Source organism: Lates calcarifer, linkage group LG10, assembly GCF_001640805.2.
Source record: "Lates calcarifer isolate ASB-BC8 linkage group LG10, TLL_Latcal_v3, whole genome shotgun sequence".
In the NCBI taxonomy this organism is placed as follows: Eukaryota; Metazoa; Chordata; class Actinopteri; family Centropomidae; genus Lates; species Lates calcarifer.
In genome coordinates, this window is record NC_066842.1 from 19,140,596 (window position 1) to 19,163,868 (window position 23,273).

At 40.9% G+C, this 23,273-nt stretch overlaps 1 protein-coding gene across 7 annotated transcripts in view; it reads left to right on the forward strand.

Annotated features, from left to right (window-relative positions):
* The window catches only part of srgap1a (SLIT-ROBO Rho GTPase activating protein 1a), a 79,682-nt gene that overhangs the window by 38,340 nt on the left and 18,069 nt on the right, over positions 1-23,273 (forward strand). For 5 of the 7 annotated variants that reach the window (XR_001959847.2, XM_051073519.1, XM_018664069.2 and 2 more), the window contains exons 4-15: positions 3,737-3,799; positions 6,817-6,996; positions 7,854-7,982; positions 9,865-10,086; positions 10,660-10,761; positions 16,204-16,401; positions 16,964-17,048; positions 18,149-18,176; positions 19,521-19,626; positions 21,817-21,877; positions 22,640-22,717; positions 22,896-23,030. Coding sequence is in view for 6 of the 7 variants with exons in the window: in XM_051073519.1 (XP_050929476.1) it covers positions 3,737-3,799; positions 6,817-6,996; positions 7,854-7,982; positions 9,865-10,086; positions 10,660-10,761; positions 16,204-16,401; positions 16,964-17,048; positions 18,149-18,176; positions 19,521-19,626; positions 21,817-21,877; positions 22,640-22,717; positions 22,896-23,030 (1,387 nt within the window). In the remaining variant the exon portion in view is untranslated. Of the gene's footprint in view, positions 1-3,736; positions 3,800-6,816; positions 6,997-7,853; positions 7,983-9,864; positions 10,087-10,659; positions 10,762-16,203; positions 16,402-16,963; positions 17,049-18,148; positions 18,177-19,520; positions 19,627-20,317; positions 20,352-21,816; positions 21,878-22,639; positions 22,718-22,895; positions 23,031-23,273 lie in introns of all 7 variants that reach the window. The other 2 variants (XM_051073520.1, XM_018664068.2) reach the window with 1 other exon arrangement.

A 23,273-nucleotide genomic window follows, 5' to 3' on the forward strand; every position in this document is an offset into this window, starting at 1 on the left:
ACAGTTTATTTTACACACAGTCTTTTCAACATTTTGACATGTCAGAAAAACATAGGTGTAAATAAAGTGAATGATGACTAAATTACGTTTAGCCGCTTTAGTTTCAGGGTCCTGGTATTGTTCATGGTGGCTTACTGTCAACACTGTCATGGCTTACTGGGCCACTTGAATAGAACAGAACCATTATTAATGTTCTAAGTAACACCTGTGCTTTTTCTGCTGTGACAGTTCCTAATGTCTGTGTAAAATTTCTGTTGTGCATTTATACCAGGTGTTTGATCTTTGCATTTAATGAACTGAAGATTACACATGGTGATACAGTGTATCTTAAAGGAATAGTTGGACATTTTGAAAAATACTTGTTTAATTTCTGAAAGTGAGATGAGACAATCAGTATCAGTCTCCTCTCTTTGTTAAGTAGCCTACATAGTTGTAGTCCAGATGTGTGCAGCCTAGCTTAGCATAAAGATCTAGCCCTGTAAACAGTGACAATGTCTACTAATGGCTCTTACACACATGAATTAACTTCTTTGTTTCACCTGTGCATTAACAGAAATGTGAAAATGTTAGTCTGTGATATTAGAGGAAGTTTTTTTATGGAATTGGTTTCTTTGCAAGGAGCAGTGGGATATACTGAGTGTGCACAGCCAAAGTCTTCACCAAAGTGCGGTTTCCATTTTTAATGTACCTTTTTGTTGAAACTAAAACCTGTGCTCACCAACCATAACTAGAAACCTGACATTAGAAATGAGACTAATATCAATCTGCTCGTCTTACTCTCTTATATTAAATAAGTAATTGTATTTCCTAAAATTTTAAGCTATTCTTTTGATATTTATACAGGAGGTTACATATCTATGTCATTTGGTCAAAGCTTATTTTTACATCGTAACTGTGTGTCTGTGTTACAGTGAAAAGACACTCAGATCTACTGTATGCTGAGCACCACACACACACACACACACAGGCCCACAGGCTGTACAACTGCCATTTCTATACCATGATTAATGTCAGTGGCAATATGAAACCCACCACTCCCCAAAGGCTGACTTGGTTTCTCCTCTCCAGGGTTGTTTCATCTTTCTAATGTGGTTGGAATACAGATGGTATGAGCTTAAAAGGGAAAACCCATTTGTAGGATCCTTTTAATGAATTAGACCGTATTGGAAACCCCCCTCAGCTTGGATTCCTTTAAAATGAAAGGGGGTATGTTGTGCAAATGAAATCATTGACATCGTTTATCCAGGACAGCATTTAGTAAACAACCGTCATTGCTTGTAATTTGAGGTATGCATGTGTTACGATTAGCGACAGTTTGAAAAGCAGGAGTTCTTTTCTGGTATTTCACAGAGCTTTTCTGGTGAAAGCACTTTAAACATGTCTTGAATGTAATGCCTATTTACTTTCATCTCTGTCTTTACCTCTCACACGCACTCTCCCACTGCTCATGTGACCCCTGAGAAGGCTTTTCATTGAGCTCTGGATCACTTCCCAGCCTTTCTCAATGGGGAAGAGCTGACAAGTGTTAGATCTGACAGACAGTCAAAGGTTTTGTCCTCTGATCTGACAGTTGCTAATGGATTTTCCCACAGGAGAGGGCCTGTGTCTTTATGATCTTTATGATATGCAAGAATTCACAATTAATAGGCAGTTTACTTATAATATGGTGCTGTCATCTTTTGTGAGATATAATTAGAGGTCTGCCATGAACTCAAGGACCAGATCATCCTATAATTTACTGAAAACTCAAGACCTTTTCGTACCTCCCTTATCTACACTCCATTCTCACACATGCCTGAGGGTGCCACTTGCCAAGTTTGGTGCTTTTAAAGCTCTGGTTATCCAGGCTTACAGACTGTTAGCTCTCTGATTAGGTAAGCGCTACAAATCAGGGAACTGTCAGACCAGGAGGTGGTTAGAAAGATGTTGCCGATCGGCCAGGTCACCCAGTACGGCACTCTAATTTCAGACACCATCCTGGCAGCCGTTGACTGAGAGTTTAATCCTCTTTGCTGTCTATCCACATGCTTGGACATCATGCGGCTTCACCTGTGAGAGGCTTGTGAAGAACCAGAGAGAGAGAGAGAGTGTGTTTTTGTACTCAAGTTTTCACAACATTGCTTCTGAGACGAAATGCGTGCAAAGCAGCAGAGTATGTGTGACTCATCTAATCACGTGTTAGGAAACCCCATATATTGTTCAGTGATTTGTCTGAATGGAATTTTGTACCTGTATATTTTTTGAAAACAACAACAGATGCATGCGATGTAACAAACGTGTTTGGTTTGTGATTATTCAGCCTTGGTATCAGCTGGTTCACCTCAGCTTACCTCTACGTATGCACTGGATCCTGCAGATAACACCTGCAGATAAACCGCTCACAGTATCTGTTTCCCATGAATTACAACCATTCCATTATAAAACATGACTTTCGATCCAGGAAATTCTTAAATAAATCCTGTTTAATTCATATTTTGTAAAGCTAATGCTGTTCAATAATCAACAAGCAGCCTCAAAACCTACTTGTTAAAAAAGTTTTCTTTTGTACTTTGCCCCACTATTATCCATTTTTCACTTGTACAACAACATCTCTTAAACATCTCTTAAAGCCCTGTGAAGTTTTTTTTTTTGGAAACAAATAAACATTATATTTACCTTCATTATTTCTCCCCTAAATGTAATGAGCTTTTTAGGTCTGATGTTTGCTTAGCAAATTTTTTAACATTTAAAATCCTGTATTGCTTATATCCACATTTGCCACTGAGACTGGTTGCAACTGTTTATGTAACTTTGGTTTATTTTTTACCTTTACGGCCCTTCAAAAATCTACAGTTGCACTCCATTTCTTGATCAGAAGTAAATCACTAGTTTTATCACGCTGCATTAGGTGGTTCGATGCCCTCTCAGAACTCTCTCACAGCCTTTTGCTGTGAGCGGCTCCCAGAATGAGATTTGTCTGAGGATAATTGGGTTAGAGAAAGACCTGGAGTACGGGCCAACGCTGTAACATCATCCAGGTAGCAGCGCGTGGTATCGACTGTAGGGGAGAGATCAAAAATTCATTGTCATGACTCATAATCTCATAAACATGTGATATAGTATATGAGTCAGTGTGAAGGAAATATGGGAGCTGCACAGTTAAATTAATAGTAAAAGCTCCACAAAATCCATCACGGTATCAGCGTTAAACTGTATCCCACAACCTTGAGATGCATTATATGTGGGCGTGTGTGTGATAGTATTACCGAGTCAGCCTTGTGGCACAGCTGATTGAGTTAACATACTTGGAAAAAAATCTTTCACAATCAACCATAGGAGTCGGATAATGTGTTAAGCATGTGCACAGTGAAACTCGAGCTGTGTTCCGCGATTTGAGTGGAAAAGCTGTCGGGACGTTGATACCACTTTCACACAGAAACCCTGCATTTGACACAGGATGATAAATGCACTGTTCTGTTTTGTGTTTGTACCAGTCAAACCAGAGAGTCATCACAGGCTGACATCTGGTCACTGTCCACAGTCATATGAAATCTATATACAATAAACAGTGTGCATTTGCTAAAATTGGTTACTGAAGTGTTTATAATAGAGCTTAAACAGTTCTGACAAAATTGTGTATTGTTTTGACAGAGGAATAAACTATGATATTTGTTTGGGAAAAATCTTAATCTATATTTCATTGTATCACATTTGTGATTTGTGTGTTGGTCTCATTGGTCCTGTATTTCTCTTTCAGAGCAAGGAAATAGCCTTTCAACTCCAGGAGGACTTAATGAAGGTCCTAAATGAGCTTTACACAGTAAGTAGTAATGACTCCTTCATTTTTTCTCTAATGCACATTAGACTTTGCTGTGGTTGAGACTGGTTTATACCAAGCTAACTAACTTCTCACTGTAACAGCTTCCCATCTTTAACCCTGCAGCTCAGAGATGTCTGAGGGAACCTATATTAAGCATTTAAGCAAATAGACCAAAGTGATCCCTCAAACTGTGGGGGAAGTCTGATTTCTTTTACAGCACTGTGCATGAAACACAATCCCTTTTACCCTCATGAACTGACTATTCAAACTGTGAAGTATTAACTTTATGTTTGCTTGACTCATTGGAGTGCATACTCTCTGTTTTTAATGGCTCTTATCAGCTATGTTTTTTTTACTCTTCAAAACAAATTCATGCGAAACACCAAATGTAAGAAGATGAAGCCATGGCTGCAGACCTCTGAACCCAGAGGTTAAATTTTCTCTGGGCCTTAGTAACATTTCACCAGACCATCAAACTTCTGCATCAAACAAGCTGCACATCTGCAGTCTACTTTCTGTGAAGGCCATTTTGTGTAGCTCTGATCTTGGTGGAGCAAGGTGCATAAATCATGAATCAATAGCTAATCCCACTGCCACAATCAGCCTTGGTAATCCTGTTAGTTTAATGCCTCACAGATGTTGTAGGACAATAACAGTACATGCCAGTATGTTCTCAGATAGTATGGCTGGATGAAACTCACATGTCATGTTGTTTATATATGATTGCTATGGGTTTATAGTTACATATGAGCTGCTTTAGGTCACTCACAGTCATCAATTACAAGCCGGTAAAACATAATTCAGCCATGCTGTTGATCAGTGTGTTTTGTGTTGTCAGTAATGTCATTCTTCACCAACATTCAATGGCAATTGTGTAGGCCTCTTCATTGATTGTCATGGTAACCTGGGATGCACACAGATGGCAATACAGGCTGAGATAGTTGTCGTTCCTTCCCAAGAGATCTAGTGAAAAGCTGTTCAGTTTGCTTATAGAGTCTCCAGTTACTCACTATAGACGACTACAGTGGTTACACCTCCAGTCGATGGCTGAGCTGCTCCAAACACAACAATGTGTAACTCCAAACCCAAATGTGTGTGTCACACTCACCACAGTCCACACTCCAGATTTGACCTGGTTTAGCCCCTGTGGGAGGACACTTGCACACACACACACGCATGCACGTGTATTCGCACACACTGTGTAGCTATTGCATCAGACAGCCACAGACCCGATGTAGACCTCTGCCAATGAAATAACAGGTCTGCTCCATCTCTAAATATGTCCCTCTAAAAGAAGCACCAAAGTAAACACTCCAGCGGCAGACTCCAGACCAGTAAGTGAGGAGTACAGGGCCCAAGGTCAGTCACCCATCTCTGAACTGGTTCCAGTTAGGCCAAACCCCACCAAAGGGAAAGGGCTCTAGACTTTTCTCTGTTGTTCCACTTGTACAGAAATAACTCAGTTGGGTTAAAGATGTTTAGATTTTGAGATGGGTGAGTCTCTATTTGTACTGAAGTTGAGGTTTTGTGTAGACAAGTGTGTTGCATACACAGGTTGTGGAGCTGTAATTTGCTGGAGTTGGTTCATTCCAGGTTAAACCACTGGTGCTACTGCAACTTTCTCCTGGGCGTTATTTTCTGTACAGTACAGTATATTTGGCTGCCTGCCATAAATTAAGCCTCATTTAGCTTTACATTGGATCAAGTTTGATTTACAGGGGATCAAGTCTGATTAAATGTAATTAGAATTAGAGATTCACACAACATTTTTTTTAATAACTTAGTGCCAAAAAAGCAAAGATTTCCAAACAAACATGCAAAGAAAAACTTTTTTCAAATATTTTTTTCACATTGGGTTGATTTCTGAAAATGTTAATAACAATGTATGTGTGGAAGTTGGTGAGTTCTCTTACCTATGACTCCATGTTAGCATCATGGACTTGCCTCAGTATTTCCCACAGCCAGTGATTCATTCTAAGAGTCTTCAGATGTCGGTTTGTCCTCCATGTTTGACGACGTACACTCTGAACCACTGTTAATAAGACTTTTGTAATCTCTCTTTCACTGAAGAACTCACTGTTTGTGTTTCGTGGTTTACCTGCTACTTAGCGATTGAGTCACTGCTTAGTGGACCCAGGGAGTATGCATGAGTAATACTCGCACTCTTCTGATGAGGATGACTCAGACCTTAGGAAGTAGCGCTAATCAACAGGGCACTATCAAGGTTGTGCGCTTTCCTAACTAAATGGCTGCAGTGTGATGACACAAGGGATGGAAGGGTTCAACTTATTTTCTGTTATAGCCTTCAGATAAAGAAATATTGCTATTTTAGTTTGGCTTTTACTACACATTGAACAAAAAAGCATATGAAATGTTAGCCCTCAGTTCCCAGTCTTTCATGTGGCTTGGACCCCTTATCTCTATGTGGTGTTTGCTCTCAAAAAAGAAGCCAAACTTTAATGGCATCTGAATAAACTGTCTTTAAACTGTCTTATCATTGACTTGTATTGACTTCAAAAACAAGAGATTCATTGTCAGTTGAGGCCTAAAAAGGAGCAGTCAACTCCCCTCTTCATCATCATTTCAGAAAAAATATACTTCCTGAGTCTTTTTTATTTTTATTTTTTTCAGACAGAGCAATGAAGGCAGCATGTTAGATTTAGCTACAGTGACTTGTGGTTGTTGTGGTCACATGAGCGCCTCATATAAAAAGGCTGGAGAGAATCTGTCTTTGGTTTGTGGTTTAGAGAGAGACGTAAAGGCCTGCTGTGAGATGAGTTGAATCGATTTGTGATGAATGAGCGGGTCAAAGGATTGAAGCTTTAGTTGTGGGTTATAAAAGGTCAGTCTCGACTATGAAGATGGATTACTGTGACCTTTGACCTCACAGCAGCTAAACCTAGCTAACCACCTAAAACTCAACAGTGGTTTAAGGATGTTGCACCTTTACTGGTCTTCTAAATTCTTCTAAAAGATTCTTTACTTTTCAGCTTATTGTCACTTTTGCGTGTTTCCAGGTGATGAAGACCTACCACATGTACCACTCAGAAAGCATCAGCGCCGAGAGCAAGCTGAAGGAGGCTGAGAAGCAAGAGGAGAAGCAGATCGGCAGGGGTGATCCAGTTTTCAGCATCAGAATGGAGGACAAGAACCCAAGGCGCAGCTCTGTGAAGAAGATCGAGAAGATGAAAGAAAAGGTAGACTGCCAGGAGTTCACAATCCTCAGTCATTTTAACCCAATTTATAACAGATGTATATAAACTTAAACTTGGTTCAGTTGTTACACCATTAACTTTTCCATCAGGCATTAGGCATCTTTGAGTAGTTTCAAGACGACAAAACGTCTGTTCAGCATTTTAAGCACTGTCATGTTCATACGTCTTTGATATTAGATACAGCCACAGAAAACCTGTGTGGTTTGGGATTACAGCAGGGCGTTTCCTCAGAGATCCCTCTGACCTGAGTAAAGAAAAACACATTATAAGCATTGTCCCAGCCAAACGAGCAGGCTTTGTATTCTTGGATCAGGCCTGTTTTCAGTTAAATCTGTGGGACAAACGATTAAAGTCTGGGGGAATGTTTTTTTTTTTTTGTTGTTTTTTTTTACATGACTCCTCTTGGAATGCATTTGGAAAGTGTTAAAATATGGATGATATGGAAGTATATGAGTCAGGGCCCATTGGTCAGTGGATGGTGACTAACAGCCTTCTGTTTGTCTGGTAGAGAGGAAGTGTAGGCTAAAGACAGATGGCTTAGACTGAGGTATCCTAGTTGAAACGAAGGACACAGGCTGCTTTTAGTTAAGGCTTTTCTTTTTCCGTTCTTGTTCCCTTTTTGCTATTTTTAACAGAATTAAAGTTATTTCTCCTCTAATGTGTACTGAAGTTGTTGTTTTGCCAGTAATCCAATCTCAGCTCTGTGACGTGCAGTGCGTGCAGAGACATAAAAGCACAATCACTTGTCAAAAAGGCAATTCTCAACTCATTAAATTCATCCTCTCTCGCTTGCTCTGCTGTTGTCTGCTTCTCATTCCTGCCTCTAATTCTCTCATCAGCGTCAAGCCAAGTACTCTGAGAACAAGCTGAAGTCGATCAAAGCGCGGAACGAGTACCTACTGACACTGGAAGCGACAAACTCCTCCGTTTTCAAATACTACATCCATGACTTGTCTGACTTAATTGATGTAAGTATAAAACCCACATCCTTCTGTTAGCAATGTTCTGAGATGACTTCATCTTCAGCACAGGCTTGTTTGTCTCCAGTGAGACTGAGAAAGTTTTTGCTGAGGATGGTTTTACATAAACAAAACACACACTCTGCAGCCATCTTTCTATGGGTTTTTTAAGATAGATTTTATTATGTTTCTTTATGCTCCTCATGTGGAGACCCATTACCATTCAGGGGGATTTACATCGAACTTTAGAAGAGATTTAAAATCATAATCAGAGGAGAGACTGATGACTTGAGCAGCTGGGCTTGATATAAAGGAGATGGTAGGACACCAGACTGTGGGATGGAAATTACAGTGTAGGACAATATTAAAGCAACTTATTAACTTTTGTGATGATGAAAAACTATTCTTTTCTCCTTCCCCTGTCTGTGTCATTATTGAAATCCCAGATATTCCACATCTTTCGAACTGTCTGAATGGAGAGAGGGAGTGGCCCTGACCCTGAAACATACTGTTTTTTCTTTTTTCATTTATGGCTGTGGGTCATCACTCCATTCACTTTAGCACTCATGTCTCTCCACTCTGCCTTGCAAGTAGATTGCTTATTTTGACCTTTTTGCTCCTATACCGATAAACATAACTTATTTATAATATGGCTCACCTGGGTTGGTATTATTTTGTTAGAGAAACTGAACTTAATGCACCATTTTCTTTGGCGTTTCTAAGGAAACGGGATAAGGCTGAGTTTTTAGCAAGCGTTTTGGGGTTTTATATTCCAGACAGGACTGATAGAGAAAAGAAATCCAACCTCTATTCAGCAGCATGCTGTGCGCTGAAATTACCCCTCTCCCTGCTTTGCTCACAAGCCTTCACATCTCAACAGGGTGTGTGTGTGTGTGTGTGTGCACGCGCAGTTGTGTGTAGGATGCAGTCTGCATGAGCTGTATTTGCAGCCTCACACGTTTGGTTATTGATGAAGGAGACTTTTTCTAGTTGAAAACAAAGTGTACAAGCTGGCTGGTAGTGATATCGTGTTTGCTTGTTACTCGGGCCATGTCGGGTTTCTGTGTGAGTGTGTGTTCGTCTGTATTTGTGGATGCCTGGGGCAAGTGTGTCTTCCCAGGAGAAACCTTGGCCAAGGCTCTAGTTATTAAAAATCAGCATCAGATCCTGGAGGTAACATTCAGGTTGTGCAACACAGAGGCAACACTGCAGGTTCAGAAAGTGTTGGACTGTTTACGAAAGAAATTTCTCTTATTCAAATGTCAATCTGTTATTTTCCACCATATATCAGTCAATAACAGGTTCATGTAGGTATAATTTAAGATTTTCTCTTAATTCTAAGAAGTAATTTTTTTTAAGTTTTTGAATTGATCATATGAAACCACGGTTTCAAATAAACGTTACTAATGTAAAGGAAACCTTCAACAGCATCAGAAAACATCAGTAACTAGGATTTAGCTGTTTTCTAGTATAGAGTTGAAACAATGAGTCGATTAAAAAAGAAAATAAATCAAATACAGTTTGTTTTTTTTTTTAAATACAGCTTAACGCTTTCTAGATTCATCTTCTCACATGTGAGGATTTGCTGTTTTTCTTTCTGATCTGATAGTAACTAGATATTTTGTTGGCTTTAAACAAGCTCCCAGCTTGGGCTATAGGAAATGCTGAGCATTTTTCACATAATCAAAAAATGCTCACTAGTTGCAGCCATAGCCTCGTGTTAGTTTGTACATTATAAGACCTGTCCTGTCATAGTAGGTTTCCTGCCCAGTGTTTTTAGTTTTGGTGGCAACCTTTTTGTTTACTTGTGGATCACAGATTCTGCCTTTAAGTTTTGATTCTCTGTCATCCATAAGTTGTATTTGACAGTGACACTCCTCTTCCCATCTAGTGCTGTGATTTGGGGTACCACGCCAGTCTGAATCGAGCCCTACGGACTTACCTGTCAGCCGAATACAACCTCGAGACGTCACGCCATGAGGGTCTTGACATTATCGAAAATGCTGTGGACAGTCTGGACCCGCGAAGTGATCGTCAGAGGTTCATGGAGATGTACCCCACGGCCTTCTGCCCACCGGCTAAATTCGAGTTCCAGTCTCACATGGGAGACGAGGTATGTAGTTTGGTCAACAATAGTAATTATGATGATGATAATATTATTAATATTATAATACAGTTCTTTAGAATTAAATTAGTTTGATTGTTAAATTGCATTGACATTGACAATCGCCAGAACCATATTTAGCTCTTATGCGTTGCATTACAAATACACAGAACAACATGTAAGTTGATTAAAAAAGTCTCTGACTTAATGAGGTCTGATTTTCAGTGGCTTAAGTGCAGCGTTTTACTACATGTGGGCTGCCAGATCAGGTTTTATGGGGCATTGAAATTGACAAATCATGTGTAATTCCTCCCCCTGCAGCCATGTAGCCCAACATGTGCTAAGAGTTTTACTGTTTGGCTGGCACCACCAATGCTGATATCATGTCTGTTTACTAGCTGCTGTTGCTTGGCTGTCTGCATTCATTTGGCAGAAGTCACTGTGGTTTGCTCTGCAATTGAAGAAGAATTTAGATTCCTGTTTGTGTCCTTGAAACCAGAGGTTACGTGACTTTGTTCCTTTAGTAGGTTGTAGTTTCAGATTCCAGATCACTGACTGTTTATTTTCTCTCCTTTTTTTCAGGTGTGTCAGATCTCAGTGCAGCCTCCAGTGAATGGAGAGCTCATCCTGAGGTTCCAGCAGCTGCAGTCTCGCCTCACTACTCTGAAGATCGAAAACGAAGAGGTAGAATAATGCAAAAGCAAATTCAGCTCACTATACAGGTCATTATATCAGACATGTCAAAGCTATTCTCTGCTGCTCCAGTGATGTTGTCTGCCAGAGATGCAGGAGTTGCGTATGCTGCTATTTATTGGTTAAAAGATGCTCACAGTTGCAGAGTATTGAAGCTGCTAAAGAAAGTTAACTTCAGCCAGAAGTCATCCAAGGTGAGACAGAATAGTTGCTGATGATCTCTGCAGAGATCAAAGTTTTTGTTGCATATACACACCACACACATACACACTCTGTATTTTCCTCTCTCATACCCTGCAGGTAGCCATCAAACCCTATCTGTGAAGCCTCCATTTTTGCTCCCACTGGTAGAATTCGCTGTCTCGCTTTTATTTGCACAAACCTGTCCTGCGCTGCACTGTTTTGACATTGGAGGTGCACCACTGCTTCTCAGGCTGTATTGTTTTAATTTGTCTACAGCATGCTTGAGTAACGTGACTTTTTTTTGTATAAAACAAAGGCCAATAGGGAAGAAAGGCAGTGACTGCTGCTGATTCACAGAGTGCAGTCACGTCCATCAGGCTGGCTTTATATCACGTCTGACCTGCTTCCCCTCTATGAGCTCTCACTGCCGCCTCTCTTTATCCATCCACATCAGTGCATTTTCTTTCTTTTATTCCTCTACAGAGACACGCAAGAGCATGTCACTCAACTTCTCTTACATCCACTGCGACTTCAGATTCCTTTTGATCATATTGTTAAATATTGTGAAATGACTGAAATATATCTATTGGAATGAACTATGCTGGATAGGATAACAGTATTTTTGAGTTCATTTGAGTGTGCTACTACAAACTGATAAACTATTCTGCTGAAATTGTGATAATTTAGTGTTTTGTTTAAGTTTTGTTTTATGTCCTATAACATGTCAGTCCTGATTGATCTGGGACACTGGTAATAACTGTTGGTAACAGCAAATGTGATTTAATACTACAGGTCCCAGAAACACAGGAGGAGTAACTGGTGTGTGTTTACAGCTTAGCCAAACAAACTCAAATTGGGTTAATGAAGAAGATGTCATAATATAATAATTGGCTACTTTTTCCATAATGCCATGAGCAACCACAAGTGGACATGGTGCGAGTAGTTTTAAACACGCAGCACTCCACTTGGGTTAGCATTAGCACTTACTTAATAGACTTGGGATACAGTGTTAAGAGAGTAAACAGTTCACAGTGAGGCTGATAGCAACAAGATAAAGTTACCAACACTAACACTGGATTACATGGATGTATCACTTCCTGTTAATCCCTTGTGCGCAAGAAGAGAATTGTAATCCATCATGGGAATAGCAGACTCCATTATGAAGAATTAAATTACTATATTGAGTGGTAATTACAGAATGTTAATACATGGAATGGCTATTAGTGAAATAATGCAGACTATAAATGATATCAAAATCTGTTGAATGCTAAGGATTATAGTTTTAATCAAGAGAAAATATTTGGTTTTATCATTTTAGTCTGAATGTGAATACCCTTTGGTTTTGGACTGTGTGTGGTACAAAACAAGTCACTTAAAAATGTCACCTTGGACACTCAGAACTGGTGGCAACTAAACTATTTCTTTGACAGTTTATAGGTTAACAGAAAAATTATCAATTAATCAATAAAATAATGATTAGTTGCAGTCCTACTAATTATTATTGTGACCCAGTGTGTTGTTTCACACGCTATGTATGCAGACCAGTCTGGGTCCTGCTGGTGTCATCACACCTCACACTGCTTGTAGCATGTAAGGTAATTCTGCAACTGTGCTCGTACTTGTGTGTGTGTGTGTGTGTGTGTGTGTGTGTGTGTGTGTGTGTGTGTGTGTGTGTGTGTGTGTGTGTGTGTGTGTGTGGATATGATGACAGGCCGTGGTTGCTTCATGTCCTTGTCTGCCTGCTTTTCTGAAGCGGATGTCCTGGTGGGTCAGAATCGGAGGGCGCTGCTGCCTTGTGTTATGATCACCAGATGGCCTCACTTGCTGGGCACAGCGTGCCAGATACATCCTTGAAAAATGAACTTTCAAAGCACAGTGACGACCTACAAGCACAACTGTCAAATGTACAACAGAGAAAAAGGGTCTGTCTTCATCCGGCCAGGAAAAGCTGCAGGGCAGTGCTTAATAGAAGTGCAGCTGTTTCCTCAAACCTCTTTGACTCCTGTGAAATGGTGAAAGAAAACATTGCTGAATAATTTACTCTGAATCAGTGGTGGGTGGTTTGCAGTGTGGGGAGAAAGACTCAGGATCTTACTTATACTAAGTTGTTTGGGTTGACATAGCTCTGCTGGGTGCCTCTGCGGCAGAAATTACAATTGAAATTTTTTTCATTAAAAAGTCTTAACACCAAGGACGTTGTTCATTTTAGCTCCGCAGTCAGTCAGCGTGGTTCATCTCTTTTTCAGATTTGATAATCTGGCCATTTAAATCTCATTTGCCTCTGTATGAACTAGAGCTCACACAGACTGATTTTCCTCCTCTGCTGCCTTTTGTCTTCTCACCAGACATTCGAACTCACTTAACGGTTGTTCTCAAGACATTTCACACTAAACTCTGGCAATCTAATACCATCTCCTTCACAGGGAGTGTTTGTTTTTCCTCAGATAAATCTCAGGGAGGCACATCAAAACCTGTGTGTGTGTGCACGCGCTCATAGCAGGATGATCAGCAGATTACACACTTACTACAGGGTCTGTTGAAAGCTATGTATAGCAGTCTGCCTTTTGAGATGTGATGACAGATGTTGAGATAACTGTGGGTGATGTTGTACTGCCGCCCTGCAGAATAACATTGATTTTGAATTGTGTCGAGTGGAATTATTTTGGATTTTGATAGTACAAAACCTATTTTCAGTCAAGTCAGTGAATTACAACTGCAGGTAAGCCAGACTTAGCTGACTGAGCTCCGCATATTAGTGCACTGTCAACGTAGGTCTCCAGAAAATACCTGAGTCGTGGTTCTTTATTAAAAATAAACAAAAAACTTTACTCAATCCCAGGGACTTTCTTCAGGTCTGTCATGCAGCTGCAGGGACTAATGGGCATGTCCACCGAGTTTCTCTAAAAGCCCCGTTGTAATTGAGCCCAGCAGTGAACACTGGTAACTATTTGTCTGCTGAATAATGGATAAACTCAACAGCTTTTTCACTGGGAGCGATTCTCTCGCATGCATGGGTCCTCTCTTCATGATGACAGCTGGGCCCTTTTGCCTCCACAGGGGCCACCTGGGATGAGGCTGTCTGGGACACAGGGAGAGGGAGCCCAGATACATTAAAAACATGATACTGATGACTGTACGTCTAAGTAAGTTATCTATTTTAGGGACGTGCTGTGGATAAAACTATAGTGCATATAAGTAAAGTGATGGTGTAGGGGACCTTTTCTCTGTCTATTAAGGCCGGCAGGTCATTCTTCACTCCACTACAGGAAATCACCCCTTTTAATCACTAAATGACAATCACTGACTGTTGTTACAAGACGGGCCGTATTTTGTGAAGTCACAGAATCCCCCATTTCCTTTTCTACACTGTTATTAGCCGTGTTCAAACCTGCAATGTGTTTTTACTTCATGGGATGGTTGACACCGTAACTATATCCACATTGCGTCCCCACCAAGCATGTGCGTCAGCGCTGTAATCCATCACAGCAAAACATGAAAGAGATGAAGTCCACCTTGTTTTTCAGGTGGGTTGTGTTCTTTCTTGAAGGCCAGATGAGTCACATGTCATGCAGTCTGAATTGAATTAGCAACCTATAATACATTGTTGTTCTGGTGTGTTTAACAGTTAAACCAGGAATCCACCTTGTTCTTTCATTATCGCTGAGGTCAGCGTCACTTAATAACTAAGAAATGGGGATCACTTTCTTTGAGCAGGGGTCCTCCCAACAATTAGGAGGAATTCCAGCTGCGTCTCACTCAGGGCCCCATCAACCAATGGGGCCCCCATTTTTATTTTTTATTTTTAAAGCACACTCAATCGAGCTGCGATCATCACAGCAGTTCTCTCTTCCCCTAGAGTGTCTCTGCTGAATGCAGAGGAGCGTTTTGCCTGATTTGAGAGGTGGTTGTTGGTGTTTCTGCATCAGCTGGGCCTCTTCCCCTCTGCAGATTGTTCACATCAGTGACTCATGCTCACACTTTACAGTCGCTAAGCTCTTCTCCCTTGTCTGTTTGTCTCCTCTATCTTTTTGTTGCTCTTTCTATTTCCTGTTTTTCCATACACTGCAAACGGCCTCAATCGAGATGTTCCTTTTTGAATATCATTTTAGCAAACTAAATTCAAATGATTAAACATCAGGCAGAATGATCACTGTTGACCCCTGACTGGTCCCACACTTGTATTAATGTCTACATTCAACATCACTGGTCAAACCTGTAATTATAGTAAATAAAAGTAATTTGTGATCCTCACAACTGGACCTTTTAAATACTCTTTATGTTGCTCACCATCAAATGACTTGTTTTCTCAACACATTACAGTGTAATTCATGAAGTATTTACATTTTTTTTGGCCCAGCTATCAGGTTGGCTGTATAGATAGCAGTGTCAGTTGGTCAGTCCACAACTTTGGTCCAGATTAAAATATCTCAATAGCTATTCAATGGATTGCCATGAGATGTGGTGTAGACATTCATGTTCTATGACATGCATTTAGCTCAAAGCACTGCAGTGCCAAAGTGAAATATTTTTCAAATATTATTCTTTATCAACTTTTTTCTCATAACATCAGTTGTTTTTTTTTTTTTTTCCATGAGATCTCACACAGCAGTGGACCTATTACATTTTACCATTGCTTCTGTATTCTGCAGTTCTTAATATTCTACACAATCAGTCTGTATCTGTTTTAGTCTCTTTTAACTTTTATGGAACTGTTACAAATTCATTTGCTCTCCCATTTGTTTGTCACATCATCCGTCTTCTTGTGTCATCATATAGTAGACACAGTCTTGGCCTGCAGCTCACACTGGCTGAACATCTTTCTCTCCAAGTGGTAGGCCATGTTCAGCCAATTCCTGATATTTATAAGATCTAAGAGAAGCACTCCTGTTGACAGGGAAAGGGGGGTTATGGAAATAAATATTAAAAGCCTGCAACTGAATATACCGTCTCCAGCTGACACCGTTCACCTCTGGTTCCTCTGAGTGGATGCAAATGGATTGCTTTGGCTTGGAATCGTGTTCAGCGGCTGGTGCATTTTTAGCAGTGTACGTCTTGTCAGAAAACACCAGAATTTGTCAGAGTGTCATGGGATAGAAAGAGGGGTTTTTAGGGAGAGTGGTGACACAAGCTGCTGAGTTCGCTGTGATGGTAACATCATGATAGTGAAGAGATGACATCCAGCTTTTAAGCAGAGAGCTCTTTGCTCTGACAAACTCTTCCTCATGTTCACACCTTTCCTTGTCTCCCCAGATCAAAAAGACATCAGAGGCCACCCTGACTACCATCCAGGACATGGTGACCATTGAAGACTATGACGTGTCCGAGTGTTTCCACCACAGCCGGTCCACCGAGTCGGTCAAGTCCACTGTGTCCGAGACGTACCTCAGTAAACCTAGCATTGCTAAGAGGAGGGCCAACCAGCAGGAGACGGAGCAGTTCTACTTCATGGTGAGTGGAGATGTGTGGATTAAAAAGAGAAGATGATACAAGTAAGCAAATCTAAGGGGAAAAGACTTCAGAGATCTCTTTTATTTCTTTACAAAAATAGGAATAAATCTCTTATAGACTCTCTTATCTTTGATGTTTCAGTTTGCTTTCTAAACTTAGATGTTTAAAAAAGTATATGCCTGTTTTCCCTGTTTAATAGTTACCAAAAAAAATGATTAAGGCAAATCTGAGAGTATGAACTCAAAGCTTTTGTCTGGACTTTAATGTGCTTAATCTGTGCATATAAATTCTGCTGGACTTAAAACTCTTGATTCTCATGCACCAAACCCCTTTGAAATCTTTGATCAGTGGAAGTCGGGTAGTGTTCCCAAAATATTTCCATTTTGTAAGGCTAACCACTATCCTGTTCCAGTCTGAAGATGGACATGCTCTGATAAAGGTTTTAAAAAGACTCTCAGCGTGTCCTTTGCCCTTGGCTGCCTTATCGTAGATTGCTGTCTTAAGAGCGGGCGCTGTAGCTGGCACTCGGGGCCGCCGTGTAATTACTCTCAATTCTCCACAGAAATTCCGGGAGTTTCTGGAGGGCAGTAATCTCATCTCCAAACTGCAGGCCAAACACGACTTGTTAAAGAAGACCCTCGGCGAAGGTACAGTCACGATCCCTTCACTCATCCGCCTCTTATAGCTCCCGCAGTTCTTGCTCTCACACCATGTCGAGTGCTTGCACTTGATCCTCAAAAGGTCACATTCACTTCCACCAGTCCTCCATCAGCAAAAACGAGGACATATTAATCCTAATCAGTGTCCAAACCGCCAACATCATAAAAAAAATAAATGAATTTTTATCTTTCTCAGTCTTGCTTGAACCATTTCAGCTCCTTCCTGTGGTAAATTTCCCATTGATTTGCCTGCTTTTTCCACTAGTCAAAGCTCCTAGATAGTAATCTGGGTTTTACCCAACCAAGCCAGAGCTGAGGGGGATTGTGAACCTCTATTATCCGTCTTAGTGACTGATTTACTCCCAACTTAATGGACTGCCATGTATTAGAGGGGGTGGCGGTCATTATGAGGGTCTCTCCTTGTTCTACACTGGTGGGATCTCCTCGAGGCATCGGCTAATCTACCGTCAACCCAAAGAGAATCTGTCAGTCATTGCTCTAACCAGCAGCCCCGGTGGTCTCCGTCAAACTGTCCACACAATGAGTTATGGAGCCTTGTGCTAATGAGGAAGAGAAAACTCTGCTGCTTCTCCCACATGCTCCTTAATCATATTGTTGTCAGTGAGCTGAAGTACAGTGTGAGTCACACAGACACACACAGACAGGTCAGATCCTGTTCATTGGAACAGATGGTCACATAAACGAAAAATACTCCTGTTCTCCAAAACCATTTGGAAGCTTTTTTTTACTCAATCTTACTTTGCTTGTCCAAACTTGTAGCTCTGTGTATTACTATAATGATTAGTGTGTCTGTGTGCCTTCGTCAGTTGTAAACTGTACAACTGTGTACCTGCTGGATGTTTGTTTGTACTGTAATTGTAATGAAGCTGAAGTTGCCTGTGTGTGTATGTGTGTATGGGTCTTGTTTGGGCTGCTCAAGAGGCCAGCGGTTGTGGACAGATGGCAGGCTTCAAATGCTTCACTGGGTGTATGCACAATGCACCGCAGGGACCTCAGAGACAGGTCCTGGCATGTCCACACATTTAACTTCCCCTCACATCCCTTCTCTTTTCTCTCTTCACCCACAGGCCACAGAGCTGACTACATGACCACAAGGTAAAGTACACACTCTCGCAGATTCACACTTCAGGACCTGTGCGTATTTAAGATTTGCACCCAGTTTACTTTTCGTGCATCAGCCGCAGGAACTTGTGTGACATGTTGCGGCTCATCAAGGCGAGGACACTTTGCCTCAGGAAGTTCTCATGTGAAGTCCTCTATGACCATGACAGCAGAGGAGTCCATAGTTAGACTCTGAAAACAACGCCCCTGGAGAGCACTGAGCAGATGTTCTGGCCTCCATGTTTTTAAGTCCAATTTGGTATTGTGTGGCGTGGGTTGGTGTACTTCACAGTCCCAACAGTAATGTTTGTCTTTAAACGTAATCAGACGCTGTAAAGTGGTGAATGTTTAACCCTAAGAAACTAACCAGGAAGTGAGAGAGGAGAAGAGAAAAACATTTGCATGAAATTTTAATGTTTTAGTGTCAGGTTTAAAGTGCAACAAATGAGGAGCGACTAGGAACAGATGTGTCAGTTGAATCGTGAAGTCTAAGTTTTGCATCTTTAAAAACACATCATCATTCATGTTCAAGTGGAAAACTAACTTACAGACTTAACTCACATTACTGGGAAAAAAAAAAACAACAAAAAACTAAACTTTGATGGATATTTCTCACTATTGTCCAATATTTTATAGATTAAAAAACAGTTATTGGCAGATTAATCAGTGATGAAATTAACTGTTTGATGCAGTCCTGCTATTGATAAGAGATTAATGCCAATATTATCAAAAAATGTTAGTAGAGTGCATTAACATTGTTTTTACATTAGTAGGACATTCACTGACTTCTCACTGTGGTTATACTGTGCATAATGACACAGTTTTATTCATATTGCTAAACACAAAAACCTTTTTTGTTGGCATGATCAGATGTTTAAAACATCCTCAGGCCTCTCCAACTGAATAGTTTTGTGATTATAACTGAGCAGCAGAAGAGACCCAAGTCCTGGACTCTTTTCATCACAGTTCTACAGGTCACAAGAAGCCAGATTGTATTTAAGTCTCACACACATTCACACAAACTAAGAGAGGCAGTCTCCCGCAGGGCCTGTCATGAGGTGGGCGCTGATACATACGCTGCTCCCAGCGGGGTCTGGTATTTTACTGGCCTGTGATATCTTGTCCAGAAAGAAAAGACAGGATTATAAAGAAAAAGTTTAATTCGGCAGTGACTGGAAATATTCATTCATCATTCATTCATTCACCTGCTCAACTTCAGCTCAAGTTTTTGAAGGACATAGGGGTTATTGGAGAATAAGTTCGCAGAGATAAACCATAAACCATTCTGAAAGTAAAACTGAATTGTTGACTTATTCTAATGCATTGTTTGTATTCTAGACATCCCAATGGTCCGCTCAAAACCCACACTGGCACCCGGCGGGCTAGACCCCGCTCTGTTTTTAATGTTAGGTTATTTAATGGCAATTTGGAGTCATTTATCAAGGTACTGATTATGAGTCTGCCCGCTCGACATCGCTCCTCCTCCTTTCTATTTTCTTTCTTGCTCTGGCTTTCTGGCCATTTTGGTGGGTTCCCCCAAAGCATCTTAGCATTGATTTATCTTTCACCAACAAAAAAACAACAACATATTTGTGCTAAGATGGATTCTGGAAACCTTCCTCATGAGTCAGTGAGCTCTGGCAGTCTGCGTCTGAGACGTAGGGGTGGCACTGATAAATTTGGAGGGCTGCAGGAGGAGAGAAATGGCAGTTGGAGGGATAAATGTTTGTCTCCGTCAGCTCCCCTGACTCACTGCTGACCTGGCAGCACTGAGCTGCCCTGGCAGAGATATTCTCTCCTCCTCCGCCAGAGCGAGAGCAGAGGCCAGTGAAAGCAGCAGAATAAATGGCAGTCAGGGAGCAGGATGCCAGACTGACAAGGTGTGCTGCCTCCCTCCTCCAGCATCTTCACTGCCTCTCACTGGTGGCCGCATCCAGTCCTGCCTGGTCCTGTCCAGTTCTCACTTGTTTTCTTTTGGGTTTGATGCCAGCACAGAGTGGAATGAGGGTGCGCTCTTAGTAAAGGCTTTGGTGGGCAGCTGCTGTGGTCCTAATCTGGGTCTTGCTTTTCTCTCTCTTTCTGTCTCTCTCTCTCTCTCTCTCTCTCTCTGTCATCTCTGGCTCTTGCAACATTAGCCGCGGACGACGGAACTCACACGCTCGACATCAGGTAGACATCTTGAAGCATCTTGGGGGGCCCATGCTGCTTGCCTGCGCTCATTTCCTGTATCTGTCCTGTCTTAACAACATTTTCACTCCATGTTGTGTTTGTCTTTATCTCATAATCATCAGCTTAATGATGTGAGTAGACTCAGACAGACTGAACTGAAGAAAATCTGGTCAATCAAGAGTCCTTAAAAATTTTGCAGGAAATTGTATATTTAGTTTGAATTGTGTTTGTAAATTCTCAGCTAAGATTGATTCTTAGCTGCGTGAACATTAAAACTTCTAACAGTAAAATTGGTATTGAGTTTGTCTGATAGAAAGCAATCATCCCCAGTCTCACGTATTCAAAGAGATAGCATTACATAATCCTGCCGCACACCCTGTGCCTCAACCCTCACTCTTCTGATAGATAGTCGATTTTGGCATGGTGGCTGTGTTTGGACCCGTGCGTGTACCCCTGAGGGATGTAAACAGATCCACTGTATCATTAAAGGCATGTACTGAGTCACTGTCCAGCACTGAGCCGCAGGAGCAGCTGGCACAGAGGCAAAACAAGAGCACAGCCCACGTCTACATACGTGAGAGGAATGTGTTTTCTCTGAAGCAGACAGCACTGCTCCCTCTCATCTCCACACACCTCATTTCATTCTGCACTGAACTCTGTATCAAGTGTGTGGCTCTTTAGATAAGGGCTCGTTGATTTAAACACAGGGTGCACTTGATTGCTAGCGTAACAAGACAAAAGTATATTTAGCAGCACTGGAGGCCAATTGAAATGTGTTGGACAACATGTTTGTACATGCTGAGTGCTTTTTGTATACTTTGTGTTATTTCATAATCATTGTAGTAGACTGGGCATGAACAGTTAAATAGCCAGAGAAGGCAACTCAGTCTGTCTTAGTCAGATCTCAACAAAATAACCCTCACCTTGAATCTTATCCCTGCAAACTTCACTTACACTGCCTGTGCATGTTTATACTCCTCTAACATCACATTGACCAGTTGCTATTAGAGCCCGACCAACACATTTGCAGGCCTGTATAATCAGCACACACATGGGTCATAACATATATAATGGCCTTGGTGTGTATGATTGCAGAGATGCAGAAAGAAATTGTGGAGCAGTAAAGTGCAGTAATACAATTCTTATGTATATATTTTTTCAATTCAAGTTGAATATACTCTAGTTTTGTTTCCTACTTTTATTAGAAATGTCTTAAAAAGTTTGAGCAACTAAAATGTCTCCCAAAAAATATCTTCATCACAGTTAACATTGCACTTTTTTGTGTAAAAAGAAATATCAGCAAATCTATAATATCATATTTTTGTTATTCTCAGTTATTGATCTTCACTGTACATTGTTGTCAGAAATCCAGAATGGGTCGGGCTCGAGGTCTTGTGCATGTAACAAAAGGGCAAACTATACATGATCTGACATTTGGATGTTTTTGTTTACTCTGCCTTCAAAGGACTCTGGACAAGCTATCCCTCGTGTGGTTGAAAGCTGCATTCGTTACATTAATTTGTATGGTGAGTTAGTTGTTATTATACATTGTACAGACATTTTGTCACCTCAGTTGAGCAATGATGTATTTTTGCTGTAGTTATATGCGATGTGATGAATTCCTCTCATAAACCAACCTCAACCTGCTTCATTTTTGGGTCTAACTTTAAAATGACACTTTGGTGATTTTCAGGCGTTGATTGTTTGGGGCGTGTGCCATTTTTTCACTTTGGGGTTTCAGTTGGTTCCACTTCAATCGCAGTCATGGGAAAATACAGATTCCATCCTGTTTACAGTGGTACAGCCTTTTCCACCCCACTTCCCAGACATAATGTACCATGAGGCAGACAGCTATCTTAGCCTGGCACAAGTGATGAGTTAGAATGTTGGTTTTAAACCACATCAAAAATGATACTCTGAAAGAATGTAAAGTCTAAGCATTAAAGATGTGCAGTGGCAGTACTGAGCTCTCAGTGTTTGCAGGGTTGTTTGCTGCATCTTATCAAATAGCCAACTGATGATGTGCAGAGAAATTTAAAAGGAGGCAAACAGCAGACTAATTATGTTCCTCCTGACCCTTGACCTCACCCCTTAGTAAGTCCTAATCCCAGATGGAAGACACTTTAGTGAAGCTTGATTGCGGTCTCCCTGACTCATTAATTATCCTTAATTAGAAAAGTGGAGGGGCTTAAAGAACAACATGTGCCTTTTAGGTCCAACTAAAGAAGCTTTTCCTCACCTTCTTTTTCTCCATATTCTTTACCCTCTCTCTGTGACTGTCTGTGTAGGCCTCCAACATCAAGGAATATTCCGCGTATCTGGATCCCAGCTGGAAGTCAATGACATCAAGAACTCATTTGAGAGAGGTACAAGATGCTGCGCATTATAACCAGGATCTAACATGACGTTTCGTTAAACCGTATTGAATCAGTATGCTTTTTGAGTTGTTGCTAATTAGGTATATTTCACATGTTTGTGTCAAGTCATGTTTGTGTGAAATGGAAAAGGATGTCCATCTGACCTGCTGCCTTGTCTGTATCTCAGGAAATGACCCACTGACAGATGATGAGAACAATCATGACATCAACTCAGTGGCCGGCGTTCTCAAACTTTATTTCCGTGGTCTGGAGAACCCTCTTTTCCCCAAAGAGAGGTTCAATGATCTGCTCTCCTGCATCAGTAAGAGCACACACATTTTTGTGCATTGTTGAGTATGACATAATAACACACAGTCTTTCTGTGTAATTCTCTAGTTTAAATCATTTAATGTTGTCAATGTCAGAGCAGTTCATCTCACTCAGATGGAATGTGAATCCTCACTATTTTTTATGCTGTCAAATTAACTCACAGCTAACAGCACTTGTGAAAATACATTTCCCCAAACTTTGTCTGATCTTTTTTTTTTTTTTTAAACATAAAACT